The sequence below is a fragment of the Emys orbicularis genome, chromosome 1, assembly GCF_028017835.1.
Source record: "Emys orbicularis isolate rEmyOrb1 chromosome 1, rEmyOrb1.hap1, whole genome shotgun sequence".
In the NCBI taxonomy this organism is placed as follows: domain Eukaryota; kingdom Metazoa; phylum Chordata; order Testudines; family Emydidae; genus Emys; species Emys orbicularis.
The window spans coordinates 121,489,372-121,507,248 of NC_088683.1; the positions used below are offsets into that span (position 1 = coordinate 121,489,372).

The 17,877-nt window shown below is 39.7% G+C and overlaps 1 protein-coding gene across 1 annotated transcript in view; it reads right to left on the reverse strand.

The window, feature by feature from the left end:
- Window positions 1–1,990: 1,990 nt before the first annotated feature.
- Window positions 1,991–17,877, reverse strand: part of LMO3 (LIM domain only 3) — a 74,003-nt gene continuing 58,116 nt past the window's right edge. Inside the window, exons 3-4 of the mRNA XM_065421092.1 lie at window positions 16,674–16,799; window positions 1,991–2,096 (exon numbers count right to left, since the gene is read on the reverse strand). Of these exons, the coding sequence (XP_065277164.1) occupies window positions 1,991–2,096; window positions 16,674–16,799 (232 nt within the window). The remainder of the gene's footprint in view (window positions 2,097–16,673; window positions 16,800–17,877) is intronic.

The following is a 17,877-nucleotide window of genomic DNA, read 5'->3' on the forward strand; positions in this document are numbered from 1 at the left end:
GCCCTTAGTTTTAATCTGGGTTCATATCCATACCAAAAAGCCACAATATTATAATGCTAAATCTCTCTTAGATGGACATATTTGGAAATTCAGATATCGGGATTAAAAATCTATCTCCAAATCAATCCATTGTGCAGTCTACTCAGAACTCACACAATAGATACTAAGGAATTTCCTCCCCTCCACCATGGTGACTACAGAAAGAGACAACAGGAGGAGCTCAGGAAAGCATTGCAACTATAAATCAAACCAACAGAGGGAACACAAAGATCTTTGATGTACTTTGTGTATAAGATTCTTAGTGGAAAGAAAACCCAAATTTCATGGCCTCACACGAGACAGTCAGTCATTTAAACACAGGCTATTTTCCTGGTGAGCTTTAGTAGTGCCAAAGAGGAAAGGATTGACTGTGCATTTAGCCCATTTGTTACATGTTATTCCTTCATAGTTCTCACCTCAGCCTAACTGGTTATTAAACTCTGCCAGGAATATGAATACTTAGGGGCCTGCTGCTGAGGCAACAGTCTCGCGGCTTTAAAATGTAGCTCCATCTACGCTAGGAGATGGGCCTGTTCCTGACCGTGATTGCCAGGAAAGGGGCCCCACCACTCTTACCAGGTGTTGAAGATTATTTAATTGCCAGCATAGGGAGGACAGAATTTTTTTACACCATCGCAAACAGTACAATTTGTACATGGAGGAATGTGGCATCTCTTGTTTTCTGTAATGATATTTAAAAGTATTGTCCCATCTATGTCAGCGCTTAAATTGTCTTCTTCAATAGCCACCGAGGGTAGTTGTCAGCAATAAGTCACTTTCCTACTGTCAGCTAAAAGGGCCTTTTCTCTAATGTATACAGACCCTATAACTGAAGCTGTTCTTGATGCCTTCTAACCTTATCATTTTAGAACAAGTCACTTAGGACGCAGCCACACAACTCTCCATGAAAAGTTAGGGTTAAGTCTTAATGCAAAAAAACAAAACACCACAAAATAACCCCTCAAAAAACAAACCTCAAAGCCTAAGAAATTTGATCTTACAAAAGATCTCTGCACAAGAGCAGAAGTCACTTTTTCAAATTAAACAACTTCAGAATATATATATGTTACAAGATACCCAAAGGCACTGGTTTGCATTAGGGCCTAATTTCCAGCTAATTTAAAAATAAAACAAACTTATTTTGAACATCTAGCAGCACAAAAGCAGCACCCAAAATCATTCACTTTTGCGCCTTCTATAATACGTCCCAAACCAGCCAGACTTGTTTTTCAAAAATTTGTAATAAAATAAAAGTGCTCTTGGAGGAGATCTATACAATTAAACAGCTGAGGTTTAACCCCTGAAAAATAGAGGCTTATAACACAAGTGCTGATAGACCCTTAACCATAGCATTGTTTGCAGTGGTTGCTGCTAGAATTATTTTTTTTTAAATAGTTGTAATGTAAATAGTATTTTAAGCTCTTAACTATAGCATAATGGTTGGGATTTGCTCTTTAATTCTTTTTACTAGAAAGATACAGCTAATTTAAAATAGCTGGTAGATACAGAAAGCATAAATAAACAATAAGTTTAGACAGTGATTGTACTAAATGCAACAATACAAAGAAGCAAACAGGAACACAAATGGTAACACAATAAAACTGTATTACATTTGTGCTTCAAATATTACAATACATTATATACAATAGTCCAAAATAAACATCTCATGCCAAATGACACAAAAAGGAAAACAAAACAATAGCAAGCCCCCAAAAATAAAATAAAATAAAAATCCAGCAGTATGTACAGTTACCTTTTTAATAAACATTCAACTCTGAACTGGAGCAATTTTCACTACATACATATGCAGTCCGCCTTTTATTCCACGCGACCATCCTGTCTCTCTATATCTACGCTATTCAGTAGGATCCTGTGTCATTTCTTATATACATGTTGAGCAAAAAAGATAAAAGAACATAGTGCTTTATATTCTTAACGACGTGGTGGCAGATCAGCGAACCTGGGGTGCATAACCTTCTTTCATTAAACCCTCCTCATAGTCTGTCTGGCACAGAATCATGTTGTTCTTTAAGAAAAATTTGTCTCCAACACAAAATCTGAAAATACAACAACAAAGAAAAGAAAAGGTAGTTTTACAATGGAACAATGTGATCTTAAATCTAAAAAGTTGTACCGTAAGTGTTCATAATTTTGTTCTACGGACGATGCAGCATACATTTCTTGTGTCTGATGCAACATTGTGCAAAACAGTGCATGAAAGCCCAGCTTTGGATTTGTGCTGGTATCTAAATATATTCCTTGCTTTCAACAAAATTTGGTGCATCAGAGTGCTTTTTGGTCCCCCAGCCAAGAGTTTGACTGAAAGCCCACTGAAGTCTATGAGAGCCTTAGATCAGGTCACACCTGCACCGATAAAACACGATAATATCCAAGACCACAGGCTGAATGTAAAGTTAATCTAATTCTTTACACAAATCAGAAAAAGGATGATATCATCATATGCTGTTGAATGCTTAACACACAGTTACGTATTATACAAATGGTAAATTATCATGATACTATATTCCAGTGCCAATAGCCACTAAATTCAAATGTCCTTTGAATCAAAACATTTTAATGTGTGTGTATATATAATTACATCTATATTGTAAATATATTTTGTGTATACACAAAATATATTGTGTATACACAAACACATGTAGGCATATGTAGACACACACAGGTTTACCTGTAGGAATCAACTGTAAATTTAGTTACTAAATAGCTGTAATTTCTTCCCACTTTGTGACACAGCAGTCTACATATCCCAGTTTTCTAGTAAATGTCTCAGACCTTGGTTGCCAAGAAAACAATATTGTATAATTGTATTTTATTGTCTCAGAGGAGTAGAAAGCACGTTTACCTCAACTATCTAGTTTCAAACTTCAGTAATAATTTCAATCTAGGCAATGTGTGCATGATTATCAGGCTACTTATATACATCATTTTAAAAACAAAGAAGTGCTTTTTAACACATCTAGTGAACAACAAGGAGGGGCCTAGTATACAGAAAAAAGTTTCATTAATGACTGATTTTGCAACAGGATTATATTCCTTTGTTTATGGCAAACTCTCCAGCTATAACACATATTGGGAGCCCTTGCTTGCAGCATTCTAATTAAACTAAAGAGAGTAACCCAAATGAACCCCTTTGGATTGATGTGGATAAATGAAACCAGTTTCCATCAGCTAATTATGCATTTTACCATATAAAGTATTGTTTCATGTGTAACAGATTATAATGTTCTTTCCTGTATAATTTCCAAATGGGGACATCTTGGACACAATTAGGGTCAGAAATGAATGCTTGTGTTGTTTACGGTACATTTAACAACAGAGTAGCTATGGGAATAGCTGTATATGTATTTAATTGTAACAATTTAACCTTCAAATAGTGGTGTCTGCTGTAGTTGACCCAGTAAAACTTCGTATAATTACAGAAGGTGACCCTCATGACCTTTGCTAGTGGTCTCTCTTTATCAGATAGTCAATTTCTAATGATGTTCAAACAGAAATCTTGGTGAATTGTTGCAGATTAAATTGTGTATTGAAAGCAGCCCTTTAATGTTTTGTGAAGTTGGCGGTTTAAATGAGTAGCAGTTGGACTGATTTACATTTGTAAAGATTGGAATGCTAGACAAACAGTGAACCCATTTATTTTCCAACTGGGTAGCTTTGGAAATTTATCCTTATGCTAGCTAAACAGATAGAGGGAAAACAGTGCAATAAAAAAGTGGATTGAAAAGAATTAGCTTTGCTCTTAAAGGAAAATTGGTTTGTCTATTTGTGGATTTTTTCCCTCTAGGATTATTGCCTGCTGCTGATGATGATTGAAAATACAGATTATGGAATGATCCTGAAATCTTTAAGTTATTTATGGTCAAGCCTATTTTATACAATTTACAGGTTTCCCCCAATCCCACTATATGAGCTGTAAGCACCAGAAAAAATATTTTGAGTCGATATATTGAAAAGGAGAGTTATTGAAATGAACTAGTTCTCTTCAGGTTACTCTTGATTCTTCAAATATTCCCAAAACCAAACTGAATCCTAGTCTATTTTTTGCCTGAAAGGTGTATGGATGTGATCACAGCTCCCCAGATTAGATACAGAAGTTATACATAGGTGGCCTTTTCACATACAAGTTCATTTTCCAGAAAAATAAGCATGTTTGACTTTAAATACAAAATTATTCATTTATATTTTCTATTACATGAGTATTTGCACTGGATGATAAAATAAATAAGACACTGAAAACAATATCCTAGTGTGACGAATATATGACAATTGATGTTGATGGGGACAGGTCGCAGGAACTCAGTACAGATAATGCAAGCTCCCACTATTTGAAGAATATGAGTAAGCATCAGGCTGCCACTCTTTGTGGGCCAGCCACTAGAGGGAGACATGATTACATCTGCTTGGCTAGCAGAATGCACTGTTTCAAACCCATACAATCATTCAAATACTCCTTTGGGGTCCAGGGTAACACAAGGATTATTTCCAGAATAAAACAGTTATTAAAGGAGAAAACAAACCCAGGGATAACTTGGTTAAAATATTTAAAATACATCATGAAGCAAAACTAACTTAAGCTGCAAAGCTTTCGATTTTTTTAACGTTTGCATCTTTCCTTCCAAGATGACAAAATCCTATATCACTATTTTATTTAATCTTTCAGCCCTAAAGACCTACCTCACCCACCAACCTCATAATCTGCAGGGAGTGCACTGTCCTATTCTAGAAATGAGCAGGGACACTTTTACACAAACTGCAGATTTGTTCCCATAACATTTTGCTTTTGCAATGTTATCTCCTTGAGCTTAGACCTTTTTCCCGCAATGTTATACCTGTGAACTGTATTTTGGTGACAAAGGGGTAGCACCGAATGGAAGCTCAACTCACATTCAATGACACTTTGTACTAATACACTAGTAGGATATGAGAAGACTAATTGGTGGAGATAAGGTAAAATCTCTTCTCTTTCCCCTCCCGCCCCCCCATGTTCCCAAACCTCTGATCTTATTTGACCCTCAAAAATAGGTTTGGTATCTTCTAGTTGAAACGACTGGAACAAAGTGCCAAAATCTTGTTAAATTTTCAGACCTATGAGTTGGCTAGATCAGATAAGCATCTGAAGCCCCACATTTTGGAGATTCCTTCATTCCTAGATGGGATTACATTATTTCCACTTTCATAAGTTAGAGACTCAACCGAAAGCATTCACAGCTCCCTTTGGAAAAGAGGGGAAGGAGAAAGAGTGGAAATGGACTTCTGGTAAAGCAAAGGGTTTCTACATTAACTGGCGTCTGCAAAACGAGGTAAGGCTTTTACTTCATCTCTGGCTATATCAGGCAGATGGTAGTGGCTGGTGCTGTGCAACGTTTTCTTTCCTAGAATCTTTTGTACATTTCACCTAATAAGCATGCAAAGGTGAGCAGGAAAATGTACTATAGGCAGCATTAACATGACAGATTGGACTTACTGGCCATAAATTGACGATAATACTTTTGACATGTCTGTGATATTAGTGGAATGGCCAATATAATTAACCTCCATCCTTAAACTCCTGTCATATTTTAAAATGGTAAAATGAAGGCCATTTATATCATGAAATGACCTCTGTTACCACCTTGTTTGGAAACAGATGGCATGCGTGGATCATCACAAGAAGTATAAAACTTGCATTCCAAGAAACAGCCATTTCATTTTCCAGAGCCAAGTGCTAAAGGGATCTCACAATTACCTGCCATCTTTACTGTAGCAGTCAGTACAAGATGCATGACAATGCAGTGGGGACTTCTTAGGAGAAGGTAAGAAAAATGGCTTGGAACCAAGATGGCTGTGTTCAAAGTGCCTCCTCTGCTGTTGTGGCACAAAGTATGAAACAAAATGTGGAAGCATTTAATAGATTTCTCCTAGGATCAGCAGCCATACAATCTCTTCATTCAGATATAAAACACCCTTAAACTTTTTCTTGCATCCAATTACAGTTAGTCCCTTATTCTCCTCCCTCCCAATTTTTGTAAAATTTAATTGATCTGCCAATGTATCTCTGATTAATGCTTATGCATACATTTCAATAGACTAGTTTTTATTTTACCTTATAGTTCATTAATATATACCTATGGTTTGCTAATTTTAGGGTCCTGTCAAAAGACCTATAACATCAAAGGCTAATGTCTAATTTGTTACGGGCTTTACATGCTTTCCTTGGTAAGAATTGGTACCATATATACGATATCACTCACTGCAGCCCAATAAAGTACACCTCTTTTTGCTATGCTTTTCAAAGATTATTAAAAGTTTGGAATGGAAAATCTTAAATTCATAAAAACACAAAAATGGCCATACAGGGTCAGACCAATGGTCCATCTAGCCGAGTATCCTGTCTTCCAACAGTGGCCCATGCCAGATGCTTCAGCGGGAATGAAGAGAACAGGGCAATTATTGAGTAACCCATTCTGTCATCCAGTCCCAGCTTCTGGCAATCAGAGGTTTAGGGTCACCCAGAGCATGGGGTTGGGTCCCTGACCATCTTGGCTGATAGCAGTTGACAGACCTAGTCTCCATCAATTTATCTAGTTCTTTTTTGAATCTCGTTATACTTTTGGCCTTCACAGCATCCCCTGGCAACAAGTTCCTCAGGTTGACTATGCATTGTGCGAAGAAGTACTTCCTTATGTTTGTTTTAAATCTGCTGTCTATAAATTTCAGTGGGTGACCCCTAATTCTTCATTACGTGAAGGGGCAAATAACACTTCCTCATTCACTTTCTCCACACCAGTCATGATTTTATAGACCTCTATCATATCTGCCCTTAGTCTCCTCTTTTTCTAAAGCTGAACAGACCTGGTCTTTTTAATCTCTCCTCACATGGAAGTTGTTCCATACCTCTAATCATTCTTGTTGCCCTTCTCTGTACTTTTCCCAATGCTAATGTATCTTTTTTTGAGATGGGGAAACCAGAACTGCTCACAGTATTCAAGGTGTAGGTACACCATGGATTTATATAGTGGCATTATGATCTTTTCTGTCTTATTCTCTATCCCTCTCTTAATGGTTCCCAATGTTCTTTTCTGTTAGTTTCTTTTTTGTGTGTGTGTGTGCCTGTTTCTGCACATTGTTTTCAGAGAACTATCCATGATGACTCATGATCCTTTTGTAACTTTTTGCCATTGCTTTGCTTTGGACTTAACTATCTCGAGTAATTTTGTCTCATCTGCAAACTTTGCCACCTCATTGTTTACCCCCTTTTTCAGATCATTTATAAACATGCTGAACAGCACTGTCCCAGTACAGTTCCTTGGGGGACCCTGCTATTTACCTCTCTCCTCTGTGGAAACTGATTCGTACCCTTTTCCCCCTATCTTTTAACCAGTTACTGATCCACAAGAGAACCTTCCCTCATGACTGCCTACTCTGCTTAAGAGCCTTTGGTGTGAGACCTTGTCAAAGGTTTTCTGAAAGTCCAAGTATATTAGATCAGCTGGATCACCCTTGTCCACGTGCTTGTTGATACCTTAGAAGAATTCTAATGGTGTGGAGAGGCATGACTTCCCTTTACAAAAGCTGTGTTAACTCTTCCCAACAAATTGTGTTCATCTGTATATCTGATAATTTTGTTCTTTATTATAGTAAAATTTGCCTGGTATTGAAGTTAGACTTACTGGCCTGTAATTACCAGGATCGCCTCTGGAGCCTTTTTAAAAAAACCTCAGCATTACATTAGCTATCTTCCAGACATCTGGTACAGAGGCTGATTTAAACGATAGGTTACATACCACAGTTAGTAGTTCTGCAATTTCATATTTGAGTTCCTTCAAAACTCTTGCATGAATACCATCTGGTCCTGCTGACTTACTACTGTTTAATTTATCAATTTGTTCAAAAACCTCCTCTATTGACACTTCAATCTGGGATAGTTCCTCAGATTTGTCATTTAAAAAGGATGGCTCAGGTGTGGGAATCTCCCTCACATCCTCTGCAATGAAGACTGATGCCAAGAATTCATTTAGCTTCCCCACCACAACAGTCTTGTCTTCCTTGAGTGCTCCTTTAGCGCCTCAATTATCCAGTTGTTACACTGATTGTTTTGCAGGCTTCCTGCTTCTGATATACCGTATATACTTTATCATAAGCCAGTTCATTTATAAGCCGACCCCCCCAAGATGAATAAGTAAAAATGGAAAAATTTTATAGCCTGTTCATAAGCCGACCCTATAATTCTGGGGTCAGCAAACTTTGGCTCCCGGGCCATCAGGATAAGCTGCTGATAGGCCGAGATGGTTTGTTTACCTCGAGCGTCCGCAGGCACGGAGGTAAACCTAAGGAAACAAAGTGTCCTGGTGCGCCAGCTGTTTACCCGGACGGGCTGGGACAGTAACTGGTCGGGAAATTTTTTTGGGGGGAAGAAGCTGGGAGTCAGGGGAATAACCCCTGTGACCACCTCCCACGTGACCCCACCCCTAGCCCAGGACCCCCACACTCTTCCCATCCCATCCCTTCCCACCTTATCTGGGGAGGGCCAGGGGAGGATGTCTCTGGCCTGGCTGGAGCTGCTCCGGCAGGCTGGGCAGCACAGCTGCAGCCTGCTCCGGTGGGTCAGACCGGGCGGCGCGGCCGCAGCATGTTCCAGCGGGCTGGACCAGGCGGTGCAGCTGCAGCGTGCTCCGGTGCCTGGGCGGTGGGGCCGTAGCCCGCTCTGGAGGGTGAGGTCGAGTAGCACGGCTGCAGCCTGCCACCCCCGGAGCTGCAGCTGCTTCGGAGGCTGGGGGGAGAGCAGCGTGGCCAGAAGCGGAGAGACTCTGGCCCCGCCTCTTCCCTTCTGGCTGTGCTGGCTGTGCTGCCTCTCCTTGCTCCCTCTGTTGGGGGGGAGGGGCTGTGTCCCATCTCTCCCTCTCTATACCCGTTCACAAGCTGTCCCCCTTCTCTGGTGCTTCCCTTTTTTACTAAAAAATTCGGCTTATGAACGAGTATATACGGTACTTAAATATTTTGCTCATAGTTTTCATGTCCTTTTGCTAGTTGCTCTTCAAATTCTTTTTTGGCCTGCCTAATTATACTTTTACACTTGACTTGACAGAATGTATGCTTTTTTCCACTTTCCTCAGTAAGATTTGACTTCCAATTTTTAAAGGACGTCCTTCTGCCTCTAAAAGACTCTTGTACTCTATTGTTTAGCCATGGTGGCATATTTTTTTTGGGTCCTCTTACTGATTTTTTTAATTTGGGGTACACATTTAGTTTGAGCCTCTATTATGGTGTTTTTAAATAGTTTCCATGCAGCTTGCAGGCATTTCACTTTTGTGATTGTTCCTTTTAATTTCAGTTTAACCAGGACTAGCTGCTCAAAGAAGCAGTCATTAATGGTGTCTAGAAATGTTATCTCTGCATCCCATCCTGACGTGCCATGTACCCAGTAAATACTGGGATAGTTGAAATCCCCCATTATTATTATTGGGTTTTCTGTTTTTGTAATTGCCCCTGAGCATTTCACAATCACCATCACCATCCTGGTCAGGTAGTACATTCCTACTTCTATGCTCTTATTATTCAAGCATGGGATTTCTATCCACAGGTATTAAACTGTATTCTAAAATAGTTGGTGAATAACCTCACCTTTGAGGTCTTGTAGGAATCTAATGCTAGAGTTAAACATATACAAATCTAATATTATCATCCATATAAAATTATGTCTGATAAAGAATAAAACAATTTTGTCATGTAGTGTAGGCCTTCTATATTTTTATAGGATGCCAGATGAAAGTGTTTATATACTGGGACTTGGATGAAAGTTTGGCCAGACAAACTAAAGCCCAGTTGTTAAAATAAAGAGTATTTCCAAGAAAAAATAAAAGGAGAGAAGATGAGGTTTAATGTCCCTCGGTGGTGGTGGTCAGATGGGAGTTTTAAACCATAGCCCAAATTGGTCCAGCAAGGTGGAGAGGAATTATCTAGGAGATGATGAATGGGGTGGAGCCTATTGGGTCAGGCTGCTAGAAAATGAGTCGAAAGAGGGAAAGGAGGGAGACAAACTCTGGGAAGTATAAGAGCTGAATGTTGAGTGAGATCGGCAAGTTTAGCTCAGCGGGTCAAGCACGGACATGGCTGAACGCAGGATGTAAGATTTTCTATTTAAACCTCAGCTACTGCACACTCTCTTTTGGCACACTTGTCAAAGTTTGAGGGAACATTAATCTGCAACATCAGTCTTCGCCTGTTTATTTTAATTTGTTCTCTATTTTCCATTATGACAATATTTGTTCTCTAGAAGCTACCCTGGATCAGCTGATTGGTTTGGGGCTATTGCTGAGAGAAGGTAAAGCTTTTTCCACTTGGGAGAAGAGGTTGAAAGTGGTTGTGGGGAGCAAAGGGCAGCATTTGAACCATGTAAGTGACTACATCATAGTGACCACCATAGAATCCTTAGGGGAGGAAAGGTACCAAGAATTAGCTCTCTGGTATGAAACTTCAGAAAGACGGGTTTTAAAAAAAATAGAGGAAGCTAGTCAAAGCGACCCTACAATCAAAGGTGAAAAAATTAAAATTAAAATCTTTAGACCCAGAATGGAGATAGGCATACCATAAGAGACACGCAGGAACCATCCATACCCCTCAAAAGAAAACAAAAAAAGAGCAAAGGCAGGAAGGAAAAAGAAAGGACAAATGGCAAGGTAAAAGATAGTTTGAACCAACCTTATCCTTCAAACTATGGAGATCTAGCTTAAGTGAAGTCATAAAAAGAAATAGATAAAATAAATGGTAGCTCTCCTACTTAAGAGCGAATTTAGGTCCTGATGTAAAATATACTGAATCTAAGGGAGTCTTTCTACTGTCTTCAATAAGCTTTGAATCAGGCCCTTGAAGAGAGAATGGTTAAGATATAAAAGCACCTATCAAGAATATATAGCCAAGCAGCAGAATTGCTGGGTCTTGTCACTGGGTGAGTTGGTTCCTAAGAGGGCTGGGACCCTGTGTCAGGCTTATCCTCTCTCCCCCATTGGAAGAAAGGAATAAAAGGGTCACGTAATGGAGAGCATGTGTCTAAGAACCAGGCCTGCTGGGAGATATGATGGCAGCCCAAATTAAGTCACAAGAGAGACTCCAGGGAGAGCAGATCTGGCTGTGCATGCTCCATTAAAGGGCAGGAAAGGGCCAGTGCGGAGGACTAGGCTAAGTGACTCTCCAGCTTTCCTAAGAAGAGAGCCTGGGAAACAGACATGCAGAGAGCAGGAGTCTGCTGGAGGAAAGCCTGCACTCAGGGTCGGAGCCAACCAGGAAAGATTTCTGAAAGATTTGTGGGTGTTTTGACTTTAATGTTAATAAACCAGACTTCCAAAAGGGAGAGCTATTGAGAAAACACTTGCAGGATGAAGTCTAAGTTGTTTAACCTGGGGAAGAAGGGGAAACTGAGTCAGGGCCCAGTGACACACTGGGTAGAACCCTGGTGGAGGTCTGATGGACTACCAGAAAATAAAGGGAACAGTTAAGGAGAATAAGGATATTGCAGATGAGTTAAATTATTTCTTCACATCACTTTTTGGCACAGAGGATATTGTAGAGAGATCTACTGTAGTTTTCTAAAGTAATAAAGATGTATTTGAGTGTTAAAGAGAAGATGTTGGAATAAGCTGACGAATTAAAGATCAACCAGGACTAGATTGTATAAAGCCAAAGAATTTAGGAATGAAGTGAGCTCCACCAAAATAATAATAATAATAATAATAATAAATACCATCACTTATTGAAATTGGCTACCTGAGCATACCAAACATTACACCTATTCTTAATGTCCCGTAGCACAGAAAAAACGTAACACCAGGTTGCCCCAAGGATCCACAGGATGTGACTTAGTCTATTCATTAATGACCTGCAGAAGAGGATGAACAGTCAAGAACGTACATTTGCAGATGACACAACATTATTTAGGTTAGTTAAATCTAAGGAAGACTGAGGAACTTCAGACAGACCTGACAAAGCTAAACAAGCAGGCAGCATAATGGCAGATGAAATTCAGTGTTAACTAATGCAAATTTAAAGTAATAATTGAATCCACTCATCAACATTGCTGGGTTTTAATTTAACTATATTCACTTAGGAAAAAGACCTGTTAACGGCTAACAGCTCACTGGGAGCCTCTTCCCAGTGCACGGCGTAGTTGAACAATTAAAATGTTAGCACATATGAAGAATGGTGTATTGCTATCAGTTATGTTACAAGAGCACTCCAAATAAGCAAAAGTCTGCCCTAAAGACACAAACCCTGCCCAAAAGAGTTTACAATGAAAAGGGACAAAAAACAGGGAGTGGGGAAAGGGATCTAATATATAAGCCGAGAGATGGATGGCATGTTTTGTTAGCTCAATGCATGCGCGCGTGTGTGTGTGTTTAAAGAAAATATTGATCTCAACTCATTTCGTGTAGGGATAGTGGTAGAAATGGGTCTTACTTGAATGAGAACAGTGGGTTTAGTGAGTCAGCTCAGGAATGATATTTCATACACAGGAGGCAAGCATAGGAAAAGGGATAGAAGTATAATGGTATTGTTGGCACAGAGCACATCTGTACAATTTATGAATTCTTTGAGATTATGAAAACTGTGTGTGTTTTCACCAAGATGCAAACTCCATTTTGAAAGTGGGGCAAGCTGCTTTCTCTTTTGCCTTTTTACCTCCATATCGTACTGAAATTCCAACAGAGACTAATACAGGGCTGACTATAGAGGTTGTTAACTCGGGATGTTCCTCTATTCAAACACAACCATCCTAGAAAATAGACTGGCTCCCACCCAGGAGAACTGGTTTGTCAGGAAAGAGGTCACCTGGCAGGGGTCTAGGATCACCTGAGAAGGCTGATCTGGGAGTCACCTGACAAAGGGACTGGAAGGTTAGAAAAAGGACAGGAGCTAATCTCTTTGGGGTCTTTGGCCATTTTCACCAAATCAAGCAGAGAAAAGCTGCTGCAGCAACCTGATGTGATGAAGCAGAGGGAACCCTGCATACTCGATCTCAGAAGGTCCCCCAAGGACCATTCAGGATGTATTTTTTTCTATGTGATCAGCACTCTCTGTGCCAGGGCCGTCCCTAGCTATTCTGGGGCCCTATGCAGCCCCTCTGCGGGGGGGGGGGGGGCATGTGGGGCCCCAGGCCTCTGTGGGGATGGGGAGGCTGGCTTGGGGGGCAGGGGGGAACCACCCCCCAGCACTCACTGGCGGTGCGGCTGGGGCCGGGCCGCTGCACTTCCTGCCGCCGGTGAGTGCAGGCCCAGCCCTGCTGCACTCCTCAGGGGAGTGGGGGCGGGGCTGGGGAGAAGCAGGGGTGGGAAGAGGCGGGGTTGGGGCAGAGCAGGGGTGGGAAGAGACGGAGCAGGGGCTGGTGCCCTACACAGCTGCGTACTTTGTGTATGGGTAAGGACGGCCCTGCTGTGTGCTTTATCTGTTAAGAAAAGAGCAATGGTGGCTTAGACTCCCATGCAAAGTCTGTCTCTGCGTGGTAAGCATTACGCCTACCCCATGCCCCTTTGAGGATGAAAACCAGAAGGCTCACACCTTCCGGTGGAGTTTTGGGAGAGGACGTGTTTAAGCTATCGGGGCTATGGGTGGAGCCTGAGGGGTCAGCTCTGGTTCTAGTGGCTGGGCAGGGAACCATGTAATCACAACTCTCAGGTGGGGATACTAGACACAGAATCTGCACCCCGAGAGGGAGCTCAGCGACTCCAATAGAGCAGCAGTGCCTGGACTCTGTTCAGACTCCAGTAGCTTAAAACACACATGGTGTCAGTGGCTGCATCCCCTCATACCAGTCTGGGGAGTGACCAAGAGGGGGGTGCTTCACTAGAGTTGTGACACACCCTCACCTGGAATTTGGTTTTCAAAGATAAGACAGAAGAAATACAAGGGGTCCTGAGATGGGCAAGGAAAATTATTGGAGGTATGGAGATTGAAAAGAGTAAGAGGAGATAATGAGGTGTGATGATAGAGGTATACAAAATAATGAATGGTACCAGGAGGTCAATCCAGCACTCCTATTTACCTTAACGTAATACAAAAATGCAAGGAAATAGAAAGGAAATCAAATAACACCGATGTGATTCTTTTAATATGAAATACATAAGCAGCAGAACTCATTGCCACAAGATATCATTCAAGAGTTTAGTAGGATTAGAAATTTGTATGGATAATATGCACATCTATAAATTAGAATTTATAAAACAAAATAAAAAGAAGAGGTACAAATCATAATACTTAAGGGCATAAGATAGTCACAAATGTCAGGTGGTGAGGAAGAAACATACTCTATGGGTAGGTTATTTTGTTGTTGTCCATTATTATTAAATATTTATATTACAATAGTACCCAGAGACCATGATCAGGATTGTGCTCCATTGTGTTGTGAGGTTCCAATATATGGAATTCTTTGAAACATCTTGGTACTGGCCACTGGTTTGACTAGATGGACCATGTGTCCGCCAGGTATGGCAATCCCTGTGTGATCAAGGATCCCTGACCCTTCTCATAAGGCTTTCTACTTATGAGCAGAGGGGCTGGAACAATGTGTATAGTGGGGGTGCTGAGAGCCATTGAACCAAACTGTAAGCCCTGTAAGCCATTTCAACCCTGGGGATGCTGCAGCTCCCCCAACACGGCTAGTTCCAGCACCTATGCTGATAAGTATCAGCACTCTGGCCTGCAGCTTGCCCAAAGCACAGGAAAAGCCTAAAAACCCCAAATGAGGCACTAGATTGGAGGCTCAGAGATGACAGACCCACAACAACAACAACAAAGTGGATCCAAAAATATTAGACCCCCACTAAAACTCTTCATTTAAAAAGCAGCAGAGGATATTCCTAATAGGAACCTAAATCGTCCAAGATCACCACTCTGATGCTTTTCATACTATGAAGACACACATTAGTTCACATTTATGGCAATAGGAAAAGGATTATAGTTAATGTTTTGGGGGGTTATTTGGGGGGTTAAATTAAAATGTACCACCTAAGTTGGAATCTTTTGTATTCAGGGTAACAAAAATTGTCTGCTTTGCTTGACTGATGAAGATTAGCTGACTTCTTGCATTAAAGAAGTTTGTCTTATGTGGGCTGAAGTGACAAGACAATAACTAAGTGCTAATTGTGCATAACCAACACTAAAGATATGCAGCCCCATTATGGCATGTAATAAATGAAGCGAACAACAGAAATATATTAGGCACTTTAATAATGATACTAGAACAGTGGTTTGCAGCACTAGGGATGTGAAAGATTTTAGAATCTGAATTTAGGAGTGCGTGTGTCTTACTTCAGTGGGTTCTACTGGTAGGGTAGACATTATTTTGAATACAGCCTTTTAGTTCTGTAGCAAGGCAAAATTGATACAGGATCTGTAAATAGCATTACAACCTATAATTACTTTGCATTATTATATCATTTAAGCTGCGGTTATTATTTGTCTGATATTTTAATTTTCCATGCAACATGATGAAAAAGGTCAATTTAGCTTTTGTAGAGTGTAATTGTACCGTGCTATACTTATTAGCAGTTGTACATTTTATGTTGCTCTGGGGATGCTTGATTTTTAAATTACTACAATGCTATAGAATAATACACTGCAGTACAGGGTAAGTTAGCATGGCTTATTTAGGGCTAGATTTACATTTGGTGAATATTACATTAGAATATTATTGTAGTAATTTTTAGTTACTATCTAAGAAAGTTGCATGCTGAGTATTTCTTCTTATGCAAATGTAAAAGAAATGTAAACTGTAAAATGTGTTACTAAATGTAGGATTATATAATAATTGAGGCAGTGTAATACGTACATAAAATAGTACATATGAATCAGTTCTTTAATTTCCAGTGGTGATATCCTGGCCCCATGGAAGTCAATGGCAAAACCCCTATTGACTTCCGTGGGGCCAAGATTCCACCCCAATGACATAGGTTGAGATTTTCATTTGTGTGACCAAATATCCTAATTGACTTTGAAAATCTCAACCATTGTGATTTTGCAGTTTTAGACCGGGATCCTGCAACAAGTTCCACCTGGATGAATGTCAATGGGGCTCTATGTAGCTGCAGGCACATGCTGGCACAGAACAAGTTTTGCAGGATTGGGGCCTTGGAATGTTTATAATGTCACAAGAACATGGCACAGGATTCCAATGCTGATTTACAAAGAACAATGGAATGCAATGTCCTGTGAATTCAAACAATAAGAATTCTGTCAACAGAAAGAAATAGTATGTATTTTTAAAAGAAATTCAACTGACAAAGCTGAGGAATTTAAATAAAATTAACATAATAATGATAAATGGTACTGCTTTGCACTTTTCTACAGCAGAGGATCTCGAAGCACTTTATAAATATTAATTAATTAAGCTTGACAGGCACCCTTGTGAGTGAGCAGAAATATCATTATTCTTGTTTATTGATGAGGGAACTGAGGCACGAAAAGTTTAAGTGACTTGCCCAAGGTCACACAGGTTGTCTGTGGCAATACTGGAAAAAGAATCCGGGTGCGACTCCCAGCCTTGTGTTTCAACCACTAGCAAATGCTTTCTCTCCATTAAACAAAAATATATACATCAGGGCTCAGTTAGTGTTAGCCTACGGAATTAAACCAAGAAGTCCTCTTACCTCTGATTACAAAGTTGACATGCAAAACAGTCCAGGTGGTAAACATTTTCCTTGGCTCTCATCACCATCTCAAAAGCAGGTATGAGCTTACTGCAAGCAGCACAGTTTCCTGTAACACCAAATAACCTGAGGACACACAAAGGGAAGATATTCAAGGATACGATTAACTGGTAGGGGAAAAAATTATACCTCCATTTATTTTCTTTGGCTTTATAAAAGTATGTAATTGTCATTCAACCTCCCAGTGTACCATTCTTGGGAAAGGCTGGTATTTAGCAGAACAAGCGCACTCATGAAACAATCCCATTTGAAGCCACTTGCCGATAAAGTGGGATAGCATTGGGAAGCTCTATAAACCAGTGCCACAATAATACTGTGCCTTGCAAAGTAATTTTTATGCTGTTTTTATACATAAATATTCTTCTTTGGTACATACTCCACTGACCTTTCTTAATGAAAGAAACATCTTGTTCAAGCAAATGAGGAAATGACAAATACATTAGGAAAGTTACATAACTACGTGCAAGCAGAGGTCAACCAGTTTGAAATATGGTAAGAATCTTTCTACTTGGATTGTACTGTAAATATGAGAGCCACATAACCTTGGCCTCAGTGCTATTTATTATTAAAACACACTTTAGCTAGAAAAGAAATAACACTTAAAAAAGCCAATATTCTCCACATTTCTGACATCTAGTGCTAAAAGCTTTACCATTATTATTAAAAGAACATTTTATGAACAAGTCATTTAAATCGTCAGAAAGCATTAGCGGTTCACACACCTTACAACCCTTTACCATAGTTATAGCTATGATTATGTTATTCAGGTAGCACATTAAAGTAAATGAGGCTGTAAACTATATATAGCCACATCAGGAGTAGAGGTATAATATATTGTAAGAACAATTTGAAATGTCTGGTAAAAATGCCTAATATATTTTTAAAAAACAATTTTAAAAGATTTTTCTTTGTTAAAGATTTCTTGAAACTTTTCAAATGAGATCACTACAAAAAAAATCCTACATGTATGCATGCTTTTGTAACATACGAGGATTATAATGAACAAGAAAAAAAATACTTTAGCTACACACACCAGCAATCTTTGAAACGAAGTTTTATTTAAACTACCTAATAGTTGTGATGGATTATTAAAAGTAATGCTCTGCCTTCGTATAGCAGTTAATGCTGTTTTTAACTATGAAGC